The following is a 16,492-nucleotide window of genomic DNA, read 5'->3' as shown; positions in this document are numbered from 1 at the left end:
TGAGAAACACCAGCCCATTGAAAGGCACATTCACACACATACCAATATGCGCTTATATGTTTCATTTAAGAATCAACCTGCATGTTTTCATTTTCTTGATTTGAATTCACTTACTTGTTATAAGCATTTGTCCCAATTATTTCTAAAAATACCTTTACCCCCACCCCCACATTCCTTTGACTTCCTAAAACTAAAAAGAAATGCATTCTACAAAGAGAAAAAAAAATACATTTACAACACCTACCCTTTCCAGTTCGATACGGAAGCACTGGTCCCAAGCCTGATTACTGATAGGTCTCCAGGTGGTCCGACCAACCATTTTATTATCCAGTTTTAGAACAGCACTGATCTCCACTTTGACATAAAAACACAAAAAGTGCAAGTTATTCTCAGCAATTTATTCCCCCACTGTAATAGAACTATGGGTGCAGGTGTCAGGCAAATTAATAAATACATAATTGAGTGGATTTCTCCACCAAGTACTCCAGTTTTACAATCAAGGTAGGTTGACTATCAACAATAAAAAGTGTCCCGATATAAGTGCATATGGGCATGTATGTTGGTGTGCCCAGTGATGAATTGGAGCTAGTACCAGGGCTGGATTGTGTCTTGAGCCCAATCCATATTACTAACCAAGAATGGTAAACCGGATATGGACGCAGGGACCTGCCCGTGGACGCAGGAGACATAGTGCGCAGGCGCCACACAAAGCCCCCCTCCCCAGAGTGAAACAGGAGAGACTACGAACCGTCTGACATGCTGCAAGCAGGATAAAGCGAGGTCAGAATTAAAAGACAGAGTAGGAAACAGACATGCCACAAGCAGGATAAAACGTGGTCAGAAATAAAAGACAGAGTAGGAAACAAAGTAAAACGTCATAAAGAGGTTAAAGAACGGGGCCAAACACATGGAGAGCAGGTTACAGATGATGAAAACTGGAATGCAACAGCTTCAAAAAAACCTAGGCACGAAACACATGCACAGCGAGATACAGAATATAAAGGCAGAAAAAACGACAGTTAAAAGTCCACACCACACAGTGGTGCCAGACCCGGAAGGTGCAGGCGCCTACATAGCATGGTAAAACCCGACATAATACGGAAGGCGCAGGCGTTGCCGCCATATTGTGAGTGTCACTACTGCGTAGTGAAGGCGCAGGTGTCACCGCCATATTGTGCGTGACACTACTGCAGAGTGAAGTTAGGAATAATGTGCTGCTTGGGATCGTACAAAACGCCGAACGCGACCCACCGTCTGAAACTGCGGAAGCAAAGCAGGCACGGGTTCAAACCGAACGAGCTCGACTGACGGATATACACCTACAACGCGCGTCTCAAACCGCAGAAGCAGGGCAAGCACGGGTTCAAAACAACGCAAGCTCCTACAACGCGCGTCTGAAACTACGGCTGCCCAGCAGGCACGGGTTCAAAACACCGGGGGTAGGCGAGTGAAGCGACCAGGGGGTGAAGCCCCCTTGTGCATTTAGAATAGCCATCAGTTTGCCGCTACCTACCTATAAACCAGATCAGGCAGGTTTAGGTAATAGATGGACAATTTTTTCTCACAGACTATTTAATGGTCTGTTTTGCTAGCACAACTGCAAAAGGAAACACTCACATTAAGGGAGAGCAAAGAAATATAGAAATTTTAAATACACACATGGCCAGAAAAAAATTTCACATAACTACCATTAAAAATGATGTAAAGTTTATGTGTATATTTAAGACAACCCAAGTTAAAATGTATACTAGGTTAGGAGATTAGATATTAAAATAAGCAAATAATGAAGGCAGTCTGTAGCTGGCAGAGTTGCTTGCTGTATTAATAATTTTTGAACTTAAATTGGATTTCAGGGGTGAATATTTAAATCATCACAATAAAATATATACTTGACATGATGAGATACGGCAAATCAAAAATGTTGATATTACTTATTTATTTATGCACAGCCTTGATGTACTTGTTCCATTTTAGGCTTATAAGGAGCTGGAGCCTACCCTAAGAGCATGAGGCACAGGCAGGTTCTCAGCCCTGGATAAGGTGCCATTTGACTATCATGCAAGTGAAGTGCACAAGTCCAATTTAGAATTACCCATTAGCCTCACCTGCATACCTATGGGGTATGCAAGAAAACCAGAAGAACACATTCTCAAACTCCACACAAACAGAAAGCTGGGCTGAAACTGTGAAGCATCAGTGCAAAAATAAGTACCACCTACTGTATAAGTAACTTAAGAGTTATGGCACCATTGTTTAATTATTGCAATACTGATGCAGTACACTCAACTCAACCTCAAAACTGATTGGTGTTTTCTGACCTAACATGTGCTGTACTTTACTGTTTAGAAGATCCACACATTTTCTAAATCTGCTTTATTCTGAGCAGGGAAAGAAGCTGAGCCTATTCCAGCAAGCATAGGGCACAAGTCAAGAACAGTCCCTCAACTGGATGCTAGCCAATTGGGAGACCAGCAAGTCTGAGCTCCTAATTTTATTATACATTTCATTTTTATCTAGACAATACATTTACCACAAATCATAGTGCAATGGCCAGCTCTCCAACATATTTCAGAAAACAGTTTAACCAGATCACGTCGTTCTCCAGTTCATGTCCCCAAGATAAAAAAAAAAGACTTACTGCTTGGTTCATCAGACTTCAAGTGACGACTGGACATTCCAGTCCGTACCTTCAGGGAGGATTTGGCTTCAGAGGGGCTACCTGGCACAAAAGATACACTTGCTAGTCGGCTTCGACCTGGCACAGACTCCAGCAGGTCTTGGCAGCCCATGAGCCGGACTTCAAGCTTGCCTGGACAGAGAATTCCAAAAGTTTGGCATTAGCCCACATCATCTCTCAGTAGACCTTGAGTTACTCTCCCATCTTATTGCCTCAAAAGATTCTGCTCCCATCCCCAGATCCCTAACTATTGGCGGTTACTTGACTGGTTAATCGGTTTCTCCTCAAGTACTACTTATCACCTACAGACCCCTATATAGCACCCTCTTACAGAGTAATACCTGTAAGGGAAGCAGGCTTCAGGAATGCTGAGGCGGTCTGGATGCGGCTATTCTGGAGACAGACAGATGGGGAGCTTCCAGAGATCAAATCTTGCTTGATTAAGTCCCGTTTGGGGTGTTCATGGGGCAGTTCATTCAGCCTGCACTCCAGTGACAGCCGCAGAAGGTCCAGTTTTTGAGAGGATTCTTGCAGACGGGACTGAGCCTTTAAAAAGAGTAGTAGAGAAGATCAGTCAGGAAACCTCCATTCTTAAAGCAAAGTTTAGTTATACAAGCAAGGAAGCTGAACATAAAGGAAAACCAGTAATCCCAACTACCTCAGCAAGTGCCCTGCGGTCCTGCACCCTGCGTCCACCCAGCAGCTTCACTACATTTTTGGCTCCTTCTGCCACTGCAGCCTCAATGTGCAGGTGGTGTCGCAGCTCCTCAACCCGCAGCTCCAAGGGACTAAGGGTACCAGAAATTGGAGCTGTAGGCAGAGGGAGTGAAAGAGGTCTTCAGAGAAAATTCAATGTTTAAGGTTCCTGTCACAGTAATTTAAAAAAATAAATAAAATAATAAAGTAAAAATGTTAACTAAAAACAGCAGACTTGTGGCAGATATAAATAGAAAGTGTTACATGTTGGAAGTAAAAATCTTAGATTTGAATACACAATGGGAGGTGTGAAAATTGAAAGTGCTGCCTATGAAAAGCATTTAGGAGACATAGAGGACTCATCACTATCAACTGCCAGACAGAGTTCAGCAGCCATTAAGAAGGCTAGCAGAGTGTTAGGTTATATAGCATGAGGAGTATAAGCCAAAGCCTTATAATGCACTGGTGACGCCTCATCTGGAGTACCATAGGGAGTTTTGAACTACAGGCTACAAAAAAGATGCAACAGTACTAGAAAAATTCCAGAGAATTTGAGAGATCAGCAACTAGGCTGTTGCCAGGTCTGAAGGAGAGGAGTTAAGTGGAGAGATTAAAACAGCTGAACTTTTCAGTTCATTCCATATCACAAACACATGCTGGGCAGTCCAATCAGACAATAAAATAAATGTCATTGTTGATTTGAAGATTTCCAGTGTCACTAGTTCTATCCTAATGACTCTCTGCGTGACCTGTAGACAGTTACTTCATCTGCCTTTTCAGAATATAAAGCCATGGGTAATCTTAATAATAATAATTCTTTGCATTTATATAGCACTTTTCTCACTACTCAAAGCGCTCAGCAATTGCAGGTTAAGGGCCTTGCTCAAGGGCCCAATAGAGCAGAGTCCATTTTGGCATTTACGGGTATCGAACCGGCAATCTTCCGATTGCCAGTGCAGATCCCTAGCCTCAGAGCCACCACTCCGCCTGTAATCTTATGCTTTGTCTGAAATCTGAAACTTACTAATGAAACTGCTTCATCTACTCGGTGTACTCCGATTTCCAAAATATTTTTCTTATCTTCCATCATCTTTATAATACACTAACATAATATATATAGCAAAGTCCCAGAGTTGTTCTATTGGATTTAGATCAGGCGAGTGAGTGTGGGTCCAGTCAATGGTATCAATTCCTTCATCCTCTAGGAACTGCTTGCATACTCTCGCCACATGAGGCCAGGCATTGTCTTGCATCACAAGGAACCCAGGACCCACTGCACCAGCATAGGGTCTGACAATGGGTCAAAAGATTTCAACCTAATACCCAATGGCAGTCAAGGTGAAGTTATCTAGCCTGTAGAGGTCTGTGCATCCCTCCATGGATATGCCTCCCTAGACCATCACTGACCCACCACCAAACTGGTCATGCTGAACGATGTTACAGGCAGCATGACGTCCTCCATGGCTTCTCCCAACCCTTTCACGTCTGTCACATGTGCTCAGGGTGAACCTGCTCTCATCTGTGAAAAGCACAGGGCACAAGTGGTGTACCTGTGAATTCTGGTATTCTATGGCAAATGCCAATCAAGCTCCACGGTGCCGGTCAGTGAGCACAGGGCCCACTAGAGGACGTTGGGCCCTCAGGCCACCCTCATGAAGTCTGTTTCTAATTGTTTGGTCAGAGACATTCACACCAGTGGCCTAATGGAGGTCATTTTGTAGGGCTCTGGCAGCGCTCATCCTGTTCCTCCTTGTCCAAAGAAGCAGATAGCGGTCCTGCTGATGGGTTAAGGACCGTCTACGGTCCTGTCCAGCTCTCCTAGAGTAACTGCCGGTCTCCTGGAATCTCCTCTATGCACTTGGGACTGTGCTAGGAGACACAGCAAACCTTCTGGCAATGACATGTATTGATGTGCCATCCTGGAGAAGTTGGACTACCTGTGCAACCTCTGTAGGGTCCAGGTATCGCCTCAAGATACCAGTAGTAACTCTGACCGTAGCCAAATGCAAAACTAGTGAAAAAACAATCCGAAAAGATGAGGGGGAAAATGGCCTCCACCTGTTAAACCATTCCTGTTTTGGGGGTCGCCTCATTGTTGCCCCTCTAGTGCGCCTGTTGTTAATCAGTTTCAGCTGCTTTGGTGTTAATGAAATTAACAACACCCTCTGCTACTTAACTGACCAGATCAATATCCCAGAAGAAGTTTCACTGACTTGATGCTATACTCTGATTAAAAAGTGTTCCTTTAATTTTTTTGAACAGTATATATTATCCATATCCTTCGATAGACAGATAGAGATAATATACACTAACATCTGCAAACTCCAGAATAGTAAGGAGGACAATAAAAAGACCAGGGCCTGTGCAAAGGTTTACAGATATCTAGCCCATAGCCCTTTTCCCCCCACCATTCTTTCATGATTTATAAAACACAAAATATGACACAAACGCTTGCAAAGTCTAAAACACCCTTACTCCTTGTCACTGTTAATGTATCATACATCTGGCTGAAATTACCATTTCTCGTGAACAAAGAACCTGACGCTGCAACAAAACCCAAACAGTTTGATTTGGTTGGGGAGAATCACCGGCTAGTTGGACCGAGTCGCTGAGGATGTCACAGTCCATGACGGGCGGTCAATGGAGTGCGCCACGTCTGCCTTCGGTTCACTAGGATTATGTACAGTATGTGAAGTTTAAGAGTAAAAAAAAAAAAATGCTGGATAAGTTATATAATGTAACATGGACTTAAGTGGTTTTTGATCATCTCAGAATGACTGAGGTAGCAGACATTGTCGTGTCAACATTTCAAACTCCAGGGATGATTTTCAAGCACTATAGTCTCTAAAGCTAACAGACAGAATGTGGTGATAAATTAAAAAAAAGGACAATCAGTGATGGTTCTGTGAGAAAGAACACATTATTAAATGAGAAGGTTCAAAGATGGAAGGCTACAAATACTCAAATACCTCCTCTCACAAAAGTAGTGTGTGGAAAGGCATCTCCAAAAAGAATAGCCTATAGTATTTGGAAGACTACACCATATTTCACTCTTATCAGCTAAAAACAGGAAAATTCATCTACAGTGGACAGAGAATTACAAGACAAATAAATTAAATTTGAAAAAAATGCTGCCTGATCCAACAACTGTCAAATATAACATGCTGATGTTGGGATGGATTCATGCTGTTAATAATAATAATAATTTGCATTTATATAGCGCTTTTCTCACTACTGAAATCGCTCAGCAATTGCAGGTTAAGGGCCTTGCTTAAGGGCCCAACAGAGCAGAGTCCCTATTGGCATTTATGGGATTCGAATCGGCAACCTTCTGATTGCCAGTGCAGATCCCTAGACTCAGAGCCACCACTCTGCCTGTTTATGAAGACATCTGATCCTGTTTGTGTCAGTAGTACAGGCTGGAGCTAGTAGTTTAATGAAGTTGAGAATATTACACATATTACACCTCATAATACCAAATGAATATCATTTAAATGCCATAGCAAGCCCATACATTGCTGCTGATCATTTGTACTACTTTACAGCCACAGTGTATTCTTCTTCAAATGGATAACATACCATGTCAGAAAACATGCATCAACTTAAGCTGGCTCCAACAGCGTGATAATGATTTCAGTTTTCTCCAATAACTTGCACACTGCCTAGATTTCAGACCAACAGATCCTTTACAGGATATGGTGGAATAGATGTTTCAAAACATGATGTTATGGACATGTTTTCAGGACCTTGCCAAATATACCTCAAAAGAACCCCTCTTTTCTTGGGAGGAAGTAGTTTTGTGTGTCAATGGAAGGAAAAAAAAAAAATCTGGTCATACTCAGTGCTGGACAAGTGGATCTATAAAGTGGTCTCAAAGTTTATGCCAACTACAGTCAAAACTCTCCTGAGTACATGCAGATGACAGGAGAATATACATATCAATCATGGAAGCCTAAAGAAAATATGCAATTTAGAGAGCAAAAGGGACCTCCCTCTTCCACCAAATATGAGACAGAGATTTTCAGTCTGGGAATGTGGGTTACTGTAAAGGATGCGGCTCCCCACCAAAAAACAGAAAATAAAAGATCTGATTTAATTTTCCCTGTAACTCCATGCAATGTAAGCACACATTGGGGAGTTCACCCCATTATAAGAAGCAAACCAAAAGGACAAACAGAAAATTGTTATATCTTAACATACCTCCATTATCATTTTCAGGCTCAGAGGTCTCCTCTGCTCTCCCTGGAGACTGGGCAACTTTGAATATCTGCATGCGAATCAACTCAATCTTAGTCTTGCTATCCTGGAGCATCTGCTGAGCTGTTGAAAGCATCTTGCGATCCTTTAAAGAAAATTGGGGAAAAGAAAAGAAAAAACAAAAATAAAGGACAGCAATATAAATACTTTCCAGTAGCCGTCTCTTACTAACTTTTAATGAGAGAGACAGACAGGCAAATCCAAACTAGATTAAATGTTAATAAAGAAACAATGCTTCTATTTTGCACAACACATACCCTGATATGAGGGTGCTCTCTCTTACCAGAAATCCTTCAAAGACACCTGCCAAGTAAGTAAGAGCACAAGAGACATTAACCTGCAACTTCTTAGGGTACTGATGCAAGACACTCCTACTGTGTCTTTAAAAAGAAAGGAGCAATACCAAAAAATGGGTTCATGTGAATTTCAATGAGATTCTCACAAGAGCCTGCAGAGGCCCTCCAGTCCTTCCATAAGCTGTAGTAATTTCTGGCCTCTGTGCTGTCTAAGCATCCGCAGCACAGGCCTGTTCCGATTCCTTCTCTCCAGCATCCTTGTGGTAAATACATAGCTCTGCAGTGACACACACACACACACACACACTGCGGTGAGCAGGAAAACTCAAAGGGAGGGGGAGGGTATGTGTGAAGAAGAAAACTAAGGGAATGCAGGAAAGCACAAACAAATCCATGACAAAAAGAAATAAAAATCAGGGAAATGTTTACACCAGAGGGAGAGTTAAATGGGGCGGGGGGGTGGGAGCGGGATAAATAACGTTGCCCATTGTGAGATTTCATCCTCTTTATATGCACTGTTGCCAATTATTACGATAGCTTAATAAGTTAAGTGTCTTGAGGCATGGGAAAGGCACTATATAAATAAAATTATTTTTATTGTGTAAATCTTAGCAATAATATATCATTAGCTAGAAAAATTTACTTTTAATGAAGTAGGAAAAAAATAAATAAATAAAATCAAGAAAACAGAGATCCTGGGCTCATCACAAGCCTTTGACACATCAATCAGTATGTTTATGTGCACACATAAAACCAGGATAAGGACAGTAACCTGGTCAAGGCAGAAACCCATTTAAAAAAAAAAAATTCAGAAAGAGCTAAATGTCATCATCGGCTATCATGAATTCAAAGTCAAGCATAAAGCCTGTGATAATTTTATTGTGTTTTGTACATATGTTTAGTCCTTCATGTGCTGTGAAGTACATCACAACAATCCCCATTTCATATCCCCAACCTGAGGCATTGATGATTTGCAGTATAAACACTGGCTGCTACATCACTTAATTACACTCTTTCAATGTGTCTATAGGAGATAGCTGGATAAGAGCTATCCAGCTCTTAATATATACCCTATATTAATAGGTTTCTGTTACAGAAACGCACACAGAACACTCTTTTCTGCTTGACTGTGATTGAGCCATGCAAAGGTGTGGCATAGCAGAATGTTCGCTTCTTGCCTTATAACCCAGTACTACTGTAATAATAATAATGGGTATTTTAATTGAAGAAAATAAGTACTACTTTAAGTTACTCACTACTTTAAAAAAAAAAAAAAAAAAAAAAAAAAAAGTTACTGGACTATTTAGTGCATATTACTTTTAATGCATTACCCTAGGTTCAGTTCAACAGCATACATTTAGCTATTTCTAAAATCTTGAGACAGATCATATTAACCAAGACAGAATAATACAGTCACCTGAACATTTGCCTCAGGAAATTTATCTTTGTGGACATTTCCACTGTCTTCTACCGGTGGCTGCTGGAAGCAAGTGCAAAGCTAACACATGCACAAGCTAACAGAATGCAACCAACATGCACAGACTACAAAATTGTTAACTGTAACCCAGTTAAGGGTTTACATGGCCACTGGGTTACTCGTGGACAAATCTGTGTGCTAATCCAGTTTGTCAGAGACCAATATTTCCGCTTTTCTAACCAATTTAAGGGTTTACATGTTGTTTCAGAAAACAGATTTCCTTATTTAAATAAGTGATTGAAGTGCATATAAACACACTCATTGTCTCCATATTTTATCAACAGTGCTCAGTATATAATTTTTTTTTATAAAAATCAACTTGCATTTTGAAGGAAGGCAAGAAACCTTTCTAAACAAAGCATCTTCACCGTTATGTCAAGCCTCTTAATCATTTCACCCAAAGACCACAGAGAGTCAGGTCTGACATCTTTAGGATACTGGAATGCAGTTGGTTAGATTCTTCAAGCAGGTAAACTACTGGCTACTTTCACAAACACCCTTAAATCATAAATATTAATTGTGGTCTCTGGTTTTAATTTTAACCTGTTTCGGATGTCTCGATTTAGATTCACAAATTTGGCTTTTGGAAAGCTAATAATATTATTATATTTTGAGAAAGAGAAAAAAAAAAAAAAAGACATGAAAGTGATTAGTCACAGAGCATTTTAGCTACAAGGGCATGCATCCGATTGCCTAAACCTTAGGTTATATTTAAGAAACTAAAGTTGTTACAATGAATGGTTTACTCTGTAGTTTCCAAATCAACATTCCATTGGCCAAGATTGCAAATGTGAGGTCAGCAGTTTTTTCTTTTTTATTATTATTATTATAAATTCTTTGCCATAACACAACACAGTTTAGTTTTAGAACACACTGTAGAGTTACCATCTCTATATACCTAGAAGAAAGGTTAGGTGTTAACATATGGGACTAGTTGGTGTAGAGTGGCCTACCTTGGATGCTCCATTGTTATACATCTGTATAATATTCTCTGCTCCTTGCTTTACTTTCATCTCTATGTTAAGCTGTCTTTTCAAGGCTTGAATTCGGCCAGTTGCAGGGGTGGTTGTTTCTTTCCAAAGACAGGGACTGACATCATCTAAATCAATAACAAAAAAAACACTTTTCCAAATATAAACAGCATTTTATACATACAAGTCCATTTTCCAATTTCTAGCAAAACACAGAAACAAATCAAGTGTGTGAATTTTGAATCTAGAAATGGCATGTTTAATTTCAACATTAATGAAACCAAAACTCCAGAGGAAGATCAAGCATAAACATCATTGATTACAATGGCCTTCCTTAATAATCTATCACAGCATCAATAGCATCACAATACTTTAAAAAGAACTCAAAAACTAACATTTCAATTATAGGCTAAAGTCAACTGCACATTCAATAAATGTTCTTGAGTAATGCAGGCATCCTGCTTCAAGCATGTATTCCCTAAATTAAAACCTGCAGCCACAGTGTAGTAGGGTTTATCCTGCATTAAAAAGAAGTGTGTATTTTATATATACAGTATATTAGTGACTTCAGAAAGTGTTCAGATTATTTCACTTTTTAAACATTTAGGTTTGCAGCCTTAATATCATTTAAATAAACTTTTTCCTTCATTAGGCAACATTTAATACCCCATAATGACAAGGTGAAAACAGGATTTTACACATTTTTGGAAACATATAAAAAAAACTAAGCTGAAATATCACATTGGCACAAGTATTCAGAACCGTAGCTAAGACACTTAACACCTGACCCGGGTGCATCCCATTATATTGATCATGACCGACATAACATTTGAAAAAATGAAGGTGTTTGGATACTTTGTGTGTATATATTTCTGTCTGTCACAGTCTGTTGGGCATATTCAGTACTTGTGATACATGTATTATATAATATTCTAAAAAAATGGGATAAGTAATGTAATGCACTGCAGTTTTCATTCCAACAGATGATCAGTAGCATTGTTATTGTTTGCAACGGATAATATTTTAGCAAATGTCAGATAACTTAATACTGTACAGGAAATTTTAAATAGAGGAAAAAAAATGTTTAAAAAATGGCAAGAATACAAATCTCTTCAGAGTCATTTAAACATACGGTGATGTGCCCATATTAAATTAGCAAAATAAGAACAGGAATCCCATTGTCAACTGTCCATAGTTCAACAAGTAATAGATAAACATTGTTATTCATTTATGTTAATCAGTTTCAAACTACTTTTTTTCTTTATGTGTACCAATTCTGTATGTAGTAAATTTGTAAAATTTACAGAATTTGTCAAAGCACTCTACACCTACACTCATTGAGAAGCAGTATACAAAAATAAATTGAATAAGCAATGTAAATAAATTACATCAACAGCTATAAAGGAGGGCACACTAGTCTCCCTGGACCAGAGTTTTCAGCCCCCACAGTCATACCATCACCTACTACACAAGAGCTTGAAATCATTTTTTTGAAACTGGGGCAAAGTCCCCTCCATAAATTTAACACAAGCAAGGGGAATGAAGGGCGGGGGGGCAAAACCCAGTTTAAAAAGAACATTAATATTAATTTTTCCAGGTATTTTTACTCACAACATATATTTGAAGTTTTCAGTAGAATTATAAGCCAGTCTTTCAAAAACTGTATTTCTGATATTTTTCTATACACACATACACATGATGGCTCAGCATCATTAGAAATCCATTTAGCCAGCGACCTATCTACTAATCTCACTTACTCCATTACAGGAAGCCAAAGCCAATCTTCACTGCACTTAGCACAAGGAAAATCTCCACCCCTTAATGCACAGCAGGGTCATGCACAGACCCAGATACATAACATTTGAAAAGTAGGCCAACTTAGTTGCCACCCAACCTAATATACATGTGGTTAACTTAAGGTCTCTAGAAGTAACAGATCATTCTTAATCCAACTTCTGATCATGGTGGGAAAACAAGGAAAGAAGCAACTTTGAACAGTCCATTGCAGGGCCCACATCAACACAGGCCAATTTAAGACTGTCAATCAAATCAATAGGCCCTTCTTTGAGAAATGGGGGGGAAGAAAATCCCAACATGGCAACAGGAGAACAAGCAGCACACTGAGAGAACACTGGTGCCAGAAATCAGCAAATAAAATGTGTTTTTCAGAAATGTCTACGCCCATTTCATCTTTTTTAGATACCGCAACAGTGACCAGCTTGTCTGGAAAAACGGAGCACTGAATCTACACATCTACTGTAACATACCTGGCCCATTCTCTTTTTCTCTGGCCACTGCTCGTGCATTGAGTTCCTGCAGCTCCCAATGTAGCTTTTCCAATTTACGCTTGGAGGCCTTCAGAACCCCCTCCACATTTGCCACGTGGTTTTTATCACTAACGGCTTTGCGCAGGTTCTCTGCTCCCTCTTTAATCTTCAACTCTTTCAGAATCTCCCTGCGGATCTGCTCCCGTGCATCCTCTAGACGTTGCTGGAAGACTGGGTCAAGGATATTGCCTTCATTGAGGGCAAACCGACAGCTGTTCTGAAGGACAAAAAGTAAAAAACACTCAACAACAAACAACAGAGGATTGAGTAAACAGACCTTAATATGTTTGCTACAGACTAATTAGTAATATGTTGCATAAATATGGAGCAATGGAGAGGAGTGTAACCTGTAGCAGGTTTGGCAGGGAGCTATACAAGTTGTACAACTGCCCTTAGTTCTGCATAGTCTGCATTGCACAATGGGTTCATAGGTTTACTTTAGATTTTAAAATTTAAGATCTGGCCCAATTAAAGATGGTGCAGGAGAAAGTCAAATGAAGCCAAAATTAGAAATGCCAAGTTATAAAATGCTTGTTTTTAACCAAGTACTCAAATGTTATAGCAGAAAAACGCTCCTAAAGCAAATGATTTATTGCCACCAAAGCAATGAGTCACACTTCAGCCCACACATTCAAAACCACTTGGCTTTTACTGTATTTAGTAATGTATTTAATCCCAGAGTTGCAGGTTATTTTCATATTCTTCTCTATCTGGTGTTTATGTTCAAATACAGTTACACTGGACCTCTCCATCAAGTCATTAAAGAAGATAATCTAATTTAATTTAAAAAAAATTACATTTCCAAATGCAAGATGTACATGATAGTCCATTTGGCAGTGCTCAGTAGAAGCCCCACGACATACTGGCGCCTTGTGCAATTAATTAAATGTATTTTAATTTAAATCAAGGATGTCTATCGATAATCTGTTCTCATATATAATGATAATGTGTTCAACATATATGACGAGCTGCAACATAAAATATCAGATATTCAATTAAAAAATTAAAAAGACAAGCAAAAGCATAAGGCAAAAAAGTTAATCCAACACTCTTCCACCTCAATTGTATGTCAGTTTTGAGTTATAGATTTGGCTCCCAATAGTTTTACTTTTTTATTCAACACATTTACTCAAATACATGAAGTATGAACACTCTCCCCAAGTCTTTGTGATATTTTCTCTTGCATCACTAAAGACAGCGAGGATGCTTTAAGTTACGATTCCAAATTACCTCCAATGTGAGTAAGTCTAGGTGTGTGTGTGTGTGAGTTACTCAATGCATTTGAATCCAATCCAAGGCAGGTTCCCACCTTGCACCCAATACTACCAGGAAAGACTTACCCCCACAAGCATGAATTCTATTAAGCAAGATGAACAATGTTATTTACTCAAAAAGACTTACAAATTTTACATCCATAAAGTTATGTGAAAGGACAACCACACACAGCACAAAAAGTAAGTAGAGTCACCATATTAAACCACTGCACTCCAAGCTCCAAGCAACATCAGACTACTTCCTTAGCACCCTAAAGAGAAAGCTTTGCTTGTAGTCATGAACATGTTTGAAATGTGAGGACTACCAGTACAGTCTCCAATTTTCTGCATACTCCTGAGCCAAGCATTTCAATTACCCGTGTTTCAGACAGGGTGATTAAAAGGTTTAAAACTAGGAAACTCCCAAATTCAGTTACTGCCCATCTTCCATATGTCTCCAAACCAAGTGTAAAACAGGCCACAATTCCAGTTACTACACAAGACAAGATAATATTCTCAGACCCAGTTAGTTTAGTTCAGGGCAGCAGGTGATTGGGAGCTATCCATCATCATAAGACACAAAACAAAAAACAATGCTGGGCTGCATCCCAGTCCTTCACATGGACCACTCATATGCGCACACACACAAGGTCTGAAATCAGAGGCTATTTCAATCACTGAGTATCTTTCTGTCTTCACTTCATGAATTTGTGTCCCAAACCGGCAGAGGTGTTCCCAGTGTTTAAAAGGTTTAGTTACCAGTTAATCTGCCACTTCGCATCATTAGATTCTGCAGTCAAGGCATTTCTCCAGCAAGTATAATAAGATAAAGGGCTTAGAATCCTGTGCCTCCTGTATCTGTCATTCACTCCTTCCGTGTCTTTAAGACAAATTACCTCACTGATTTGTGTCCAGCAAGTGAAGGGGTTGGAAATTACACCTCTTTCATTAATTTTACTGAATTCTTAAATGTCCCTATGCCACATAACTTTATTTTCTGTGTCCCAGCCCTAGAGTTAAAGTGGCTAGAAATTGTCAAATTCAGATTCACAAATCCAGTTCAGGATGGGAAGAATACATTTATTCTGGAGTCACACTGTAAATGGAAGGAAATGACTGAGCTACAGTGGTTGATTACAGTTCTTAAATAGACGGTTACATAAGTATGTGATTGGCTTCATTTCTCATATTCTTGCAGGTTACTGATAAACAGACCCTCAGAGTCAGAATTCTGCTACACTGGTACTCTTATCAATACTTAACCTTGTGCAAAAATAACAGCAGGACTGGGTCACAGATCAAGAGGCTTTAATTAAAATAACTTCTACGAGTGCCAAAGATAAAGGCTAATAGTTAACAGCTACATCTAACAAGGATAAACGTCATCCAATATGATTGGAATATAATAAAACCACAAAAATCACATTTAACAGTAAAAATCATCTCTCACAAAATCAAGGATTCATTTAGCCACCAAATACCACCTGTGTCCTTGAGCAATGGCATAATGTTTCCCAAATAGATAGAAGTGCCCAGTAGTTAAAAAGTTCAATTGTAATGTGTCATTCAGCTCAGACACTTTAAATCTTTAAAGCAGTAGATATTTGGAAGTGTAATCTTGGGACTCCTAGCTTTGTCCCAGACTCCCTGCACACCTCTTCACTACTTGACATCACAGTATTTGTTTATAAGCCCAGAAGACCATTTCAAATCCCAGTTCAATAACTACTGTAACTTCCTTGCATTTTCTGAACTGCATCACATCATATCCTTATATCCCAGGGTGGACTTCATGCACAATTCATACATCCTGAGGCAGGTCAGTTTACTTCCTGCATCCCAGACAAGCAGCCATGCTACAAGTTGGCAAAGGGTTTGAAACTCAAGGCCAGTGAATTAATCCACTGAATCCCGGGTATTAAAAATTATCAAATCGGAGTAAAAAAAAAAGTCATTTAAATTCATGCGATCAGCGCTCGTATAAAAAACAGCAATATAATCATCAACCAGGTGCTGAGCACTACCTGCCTGAGAATCTTAGAAACGTTCACTCTTCCATTATGTAAATACTCAACAAACTTTCACTAGTTCTACAATTTTAGTAACCACGATTTTCTATTTAGTTGGAACATTAGCACTGCAGAAGTTCTCATATTTGTATAGCGCCTTTCAGGTGCGTGGTCAACAAATGCATGCACACCATTAGAAAATTAAAATATACATATTCGGGCATAATTTTAAAAGAGCGAAGGACTGAAATGATCGTCTACGAGCTCGCGGCTTACCTGCAACTTGCCCCCCGCCATTCCAACACGTTTCCTCTACTTTTCCTCGTTGATTTATTTTCCACCTTTCCGGTGACTGTCATTTAAGCCGGCAAATTGAGGAAACATTTTCCCATCGAACTAATGCAGCTGTCACAAAGGCTGCTGCACGTCTTCGTAACTTTCCCTGGACTTTCCCACAGCCGCTGCACTTGTTTGCGTCCCTTCCTTCGTTCGTTCTTTCGTTCGTTCTCTTGCTCGCCCGCTCTCTCTC

General features: G+C 39.6%; 1 protein-coding gene across 3 annotated transcripts in view; it reads right to left on the bottom strand.

The window, feature by feature from the left end:
- The window catches only part of pkn3 (protein kinase N3), a 48,819-nt gene extending 32,327 nt beyond the window's left edge, over window positions 1–16,492 (bottom strand). The window contains exons 1-8 of one of the 3 annotated variants that reach the window (XM_028808607.2): window positions 16,240–16,492; window positions 12,642–12,918; window positions 10,357–10,502; window positions 7,574–7,715; window positions 3,336–3,487; window positions 3,019–3,223; window positions 2,639–2,809; window positions 245–354 (exon numbers count right to left, since the gene is read on the bottom strand). In XM_028808607.2, coding sequence (XP_028664440.2) covers window positions 245–354; window positions 2,639–2,809; window positions 3,019–3,223; window positions 3,336–3,487; window positions 7,574–7,715; window positions 10,357–10,502; window positions 12,642–12,918; window positions 16,240–16,260 — 1,224 coding nt within the window. In that variant the 5' untranslated portion in view covers window positions 16,261–16,492. Of the gene's footprint in view, window positions 1–244; window positions 355–2,638; window positions 2,810–3,018; window positions 3,224–3,335; window positions 3,488–7,573; window positions 7,716–7,887; window positions 7,934–8,072; window positions 8,215–10,356; window positions 10,503–12,641; window positions 12,919–16,239 lie in introns of those variants that run through there. The other 2 variants (XM_051931573.1, XM_051931574.1) reach the window with 2 other exon arrangements.

Source organism: Erpetoichthys calabaricus, chromosome 9 (assembly GCF_900747795.2).
Source record: "Erpetoichthys calabaricus chromosome 9, fErpCal1.3, whole genome shotgun sequence".
Classification (NCBI taxonomy): Eukaryota; Metazoa; Chordata; class Cladistia; order Polypteriformes; family Polypteridae; genus Erpetoichthys; species Erpetoichthys calabaricus.
Note: the sequence above shows the minus strand (reverse complement) of the source record. Positions and strands in the feature narration are given on the sequence as shown.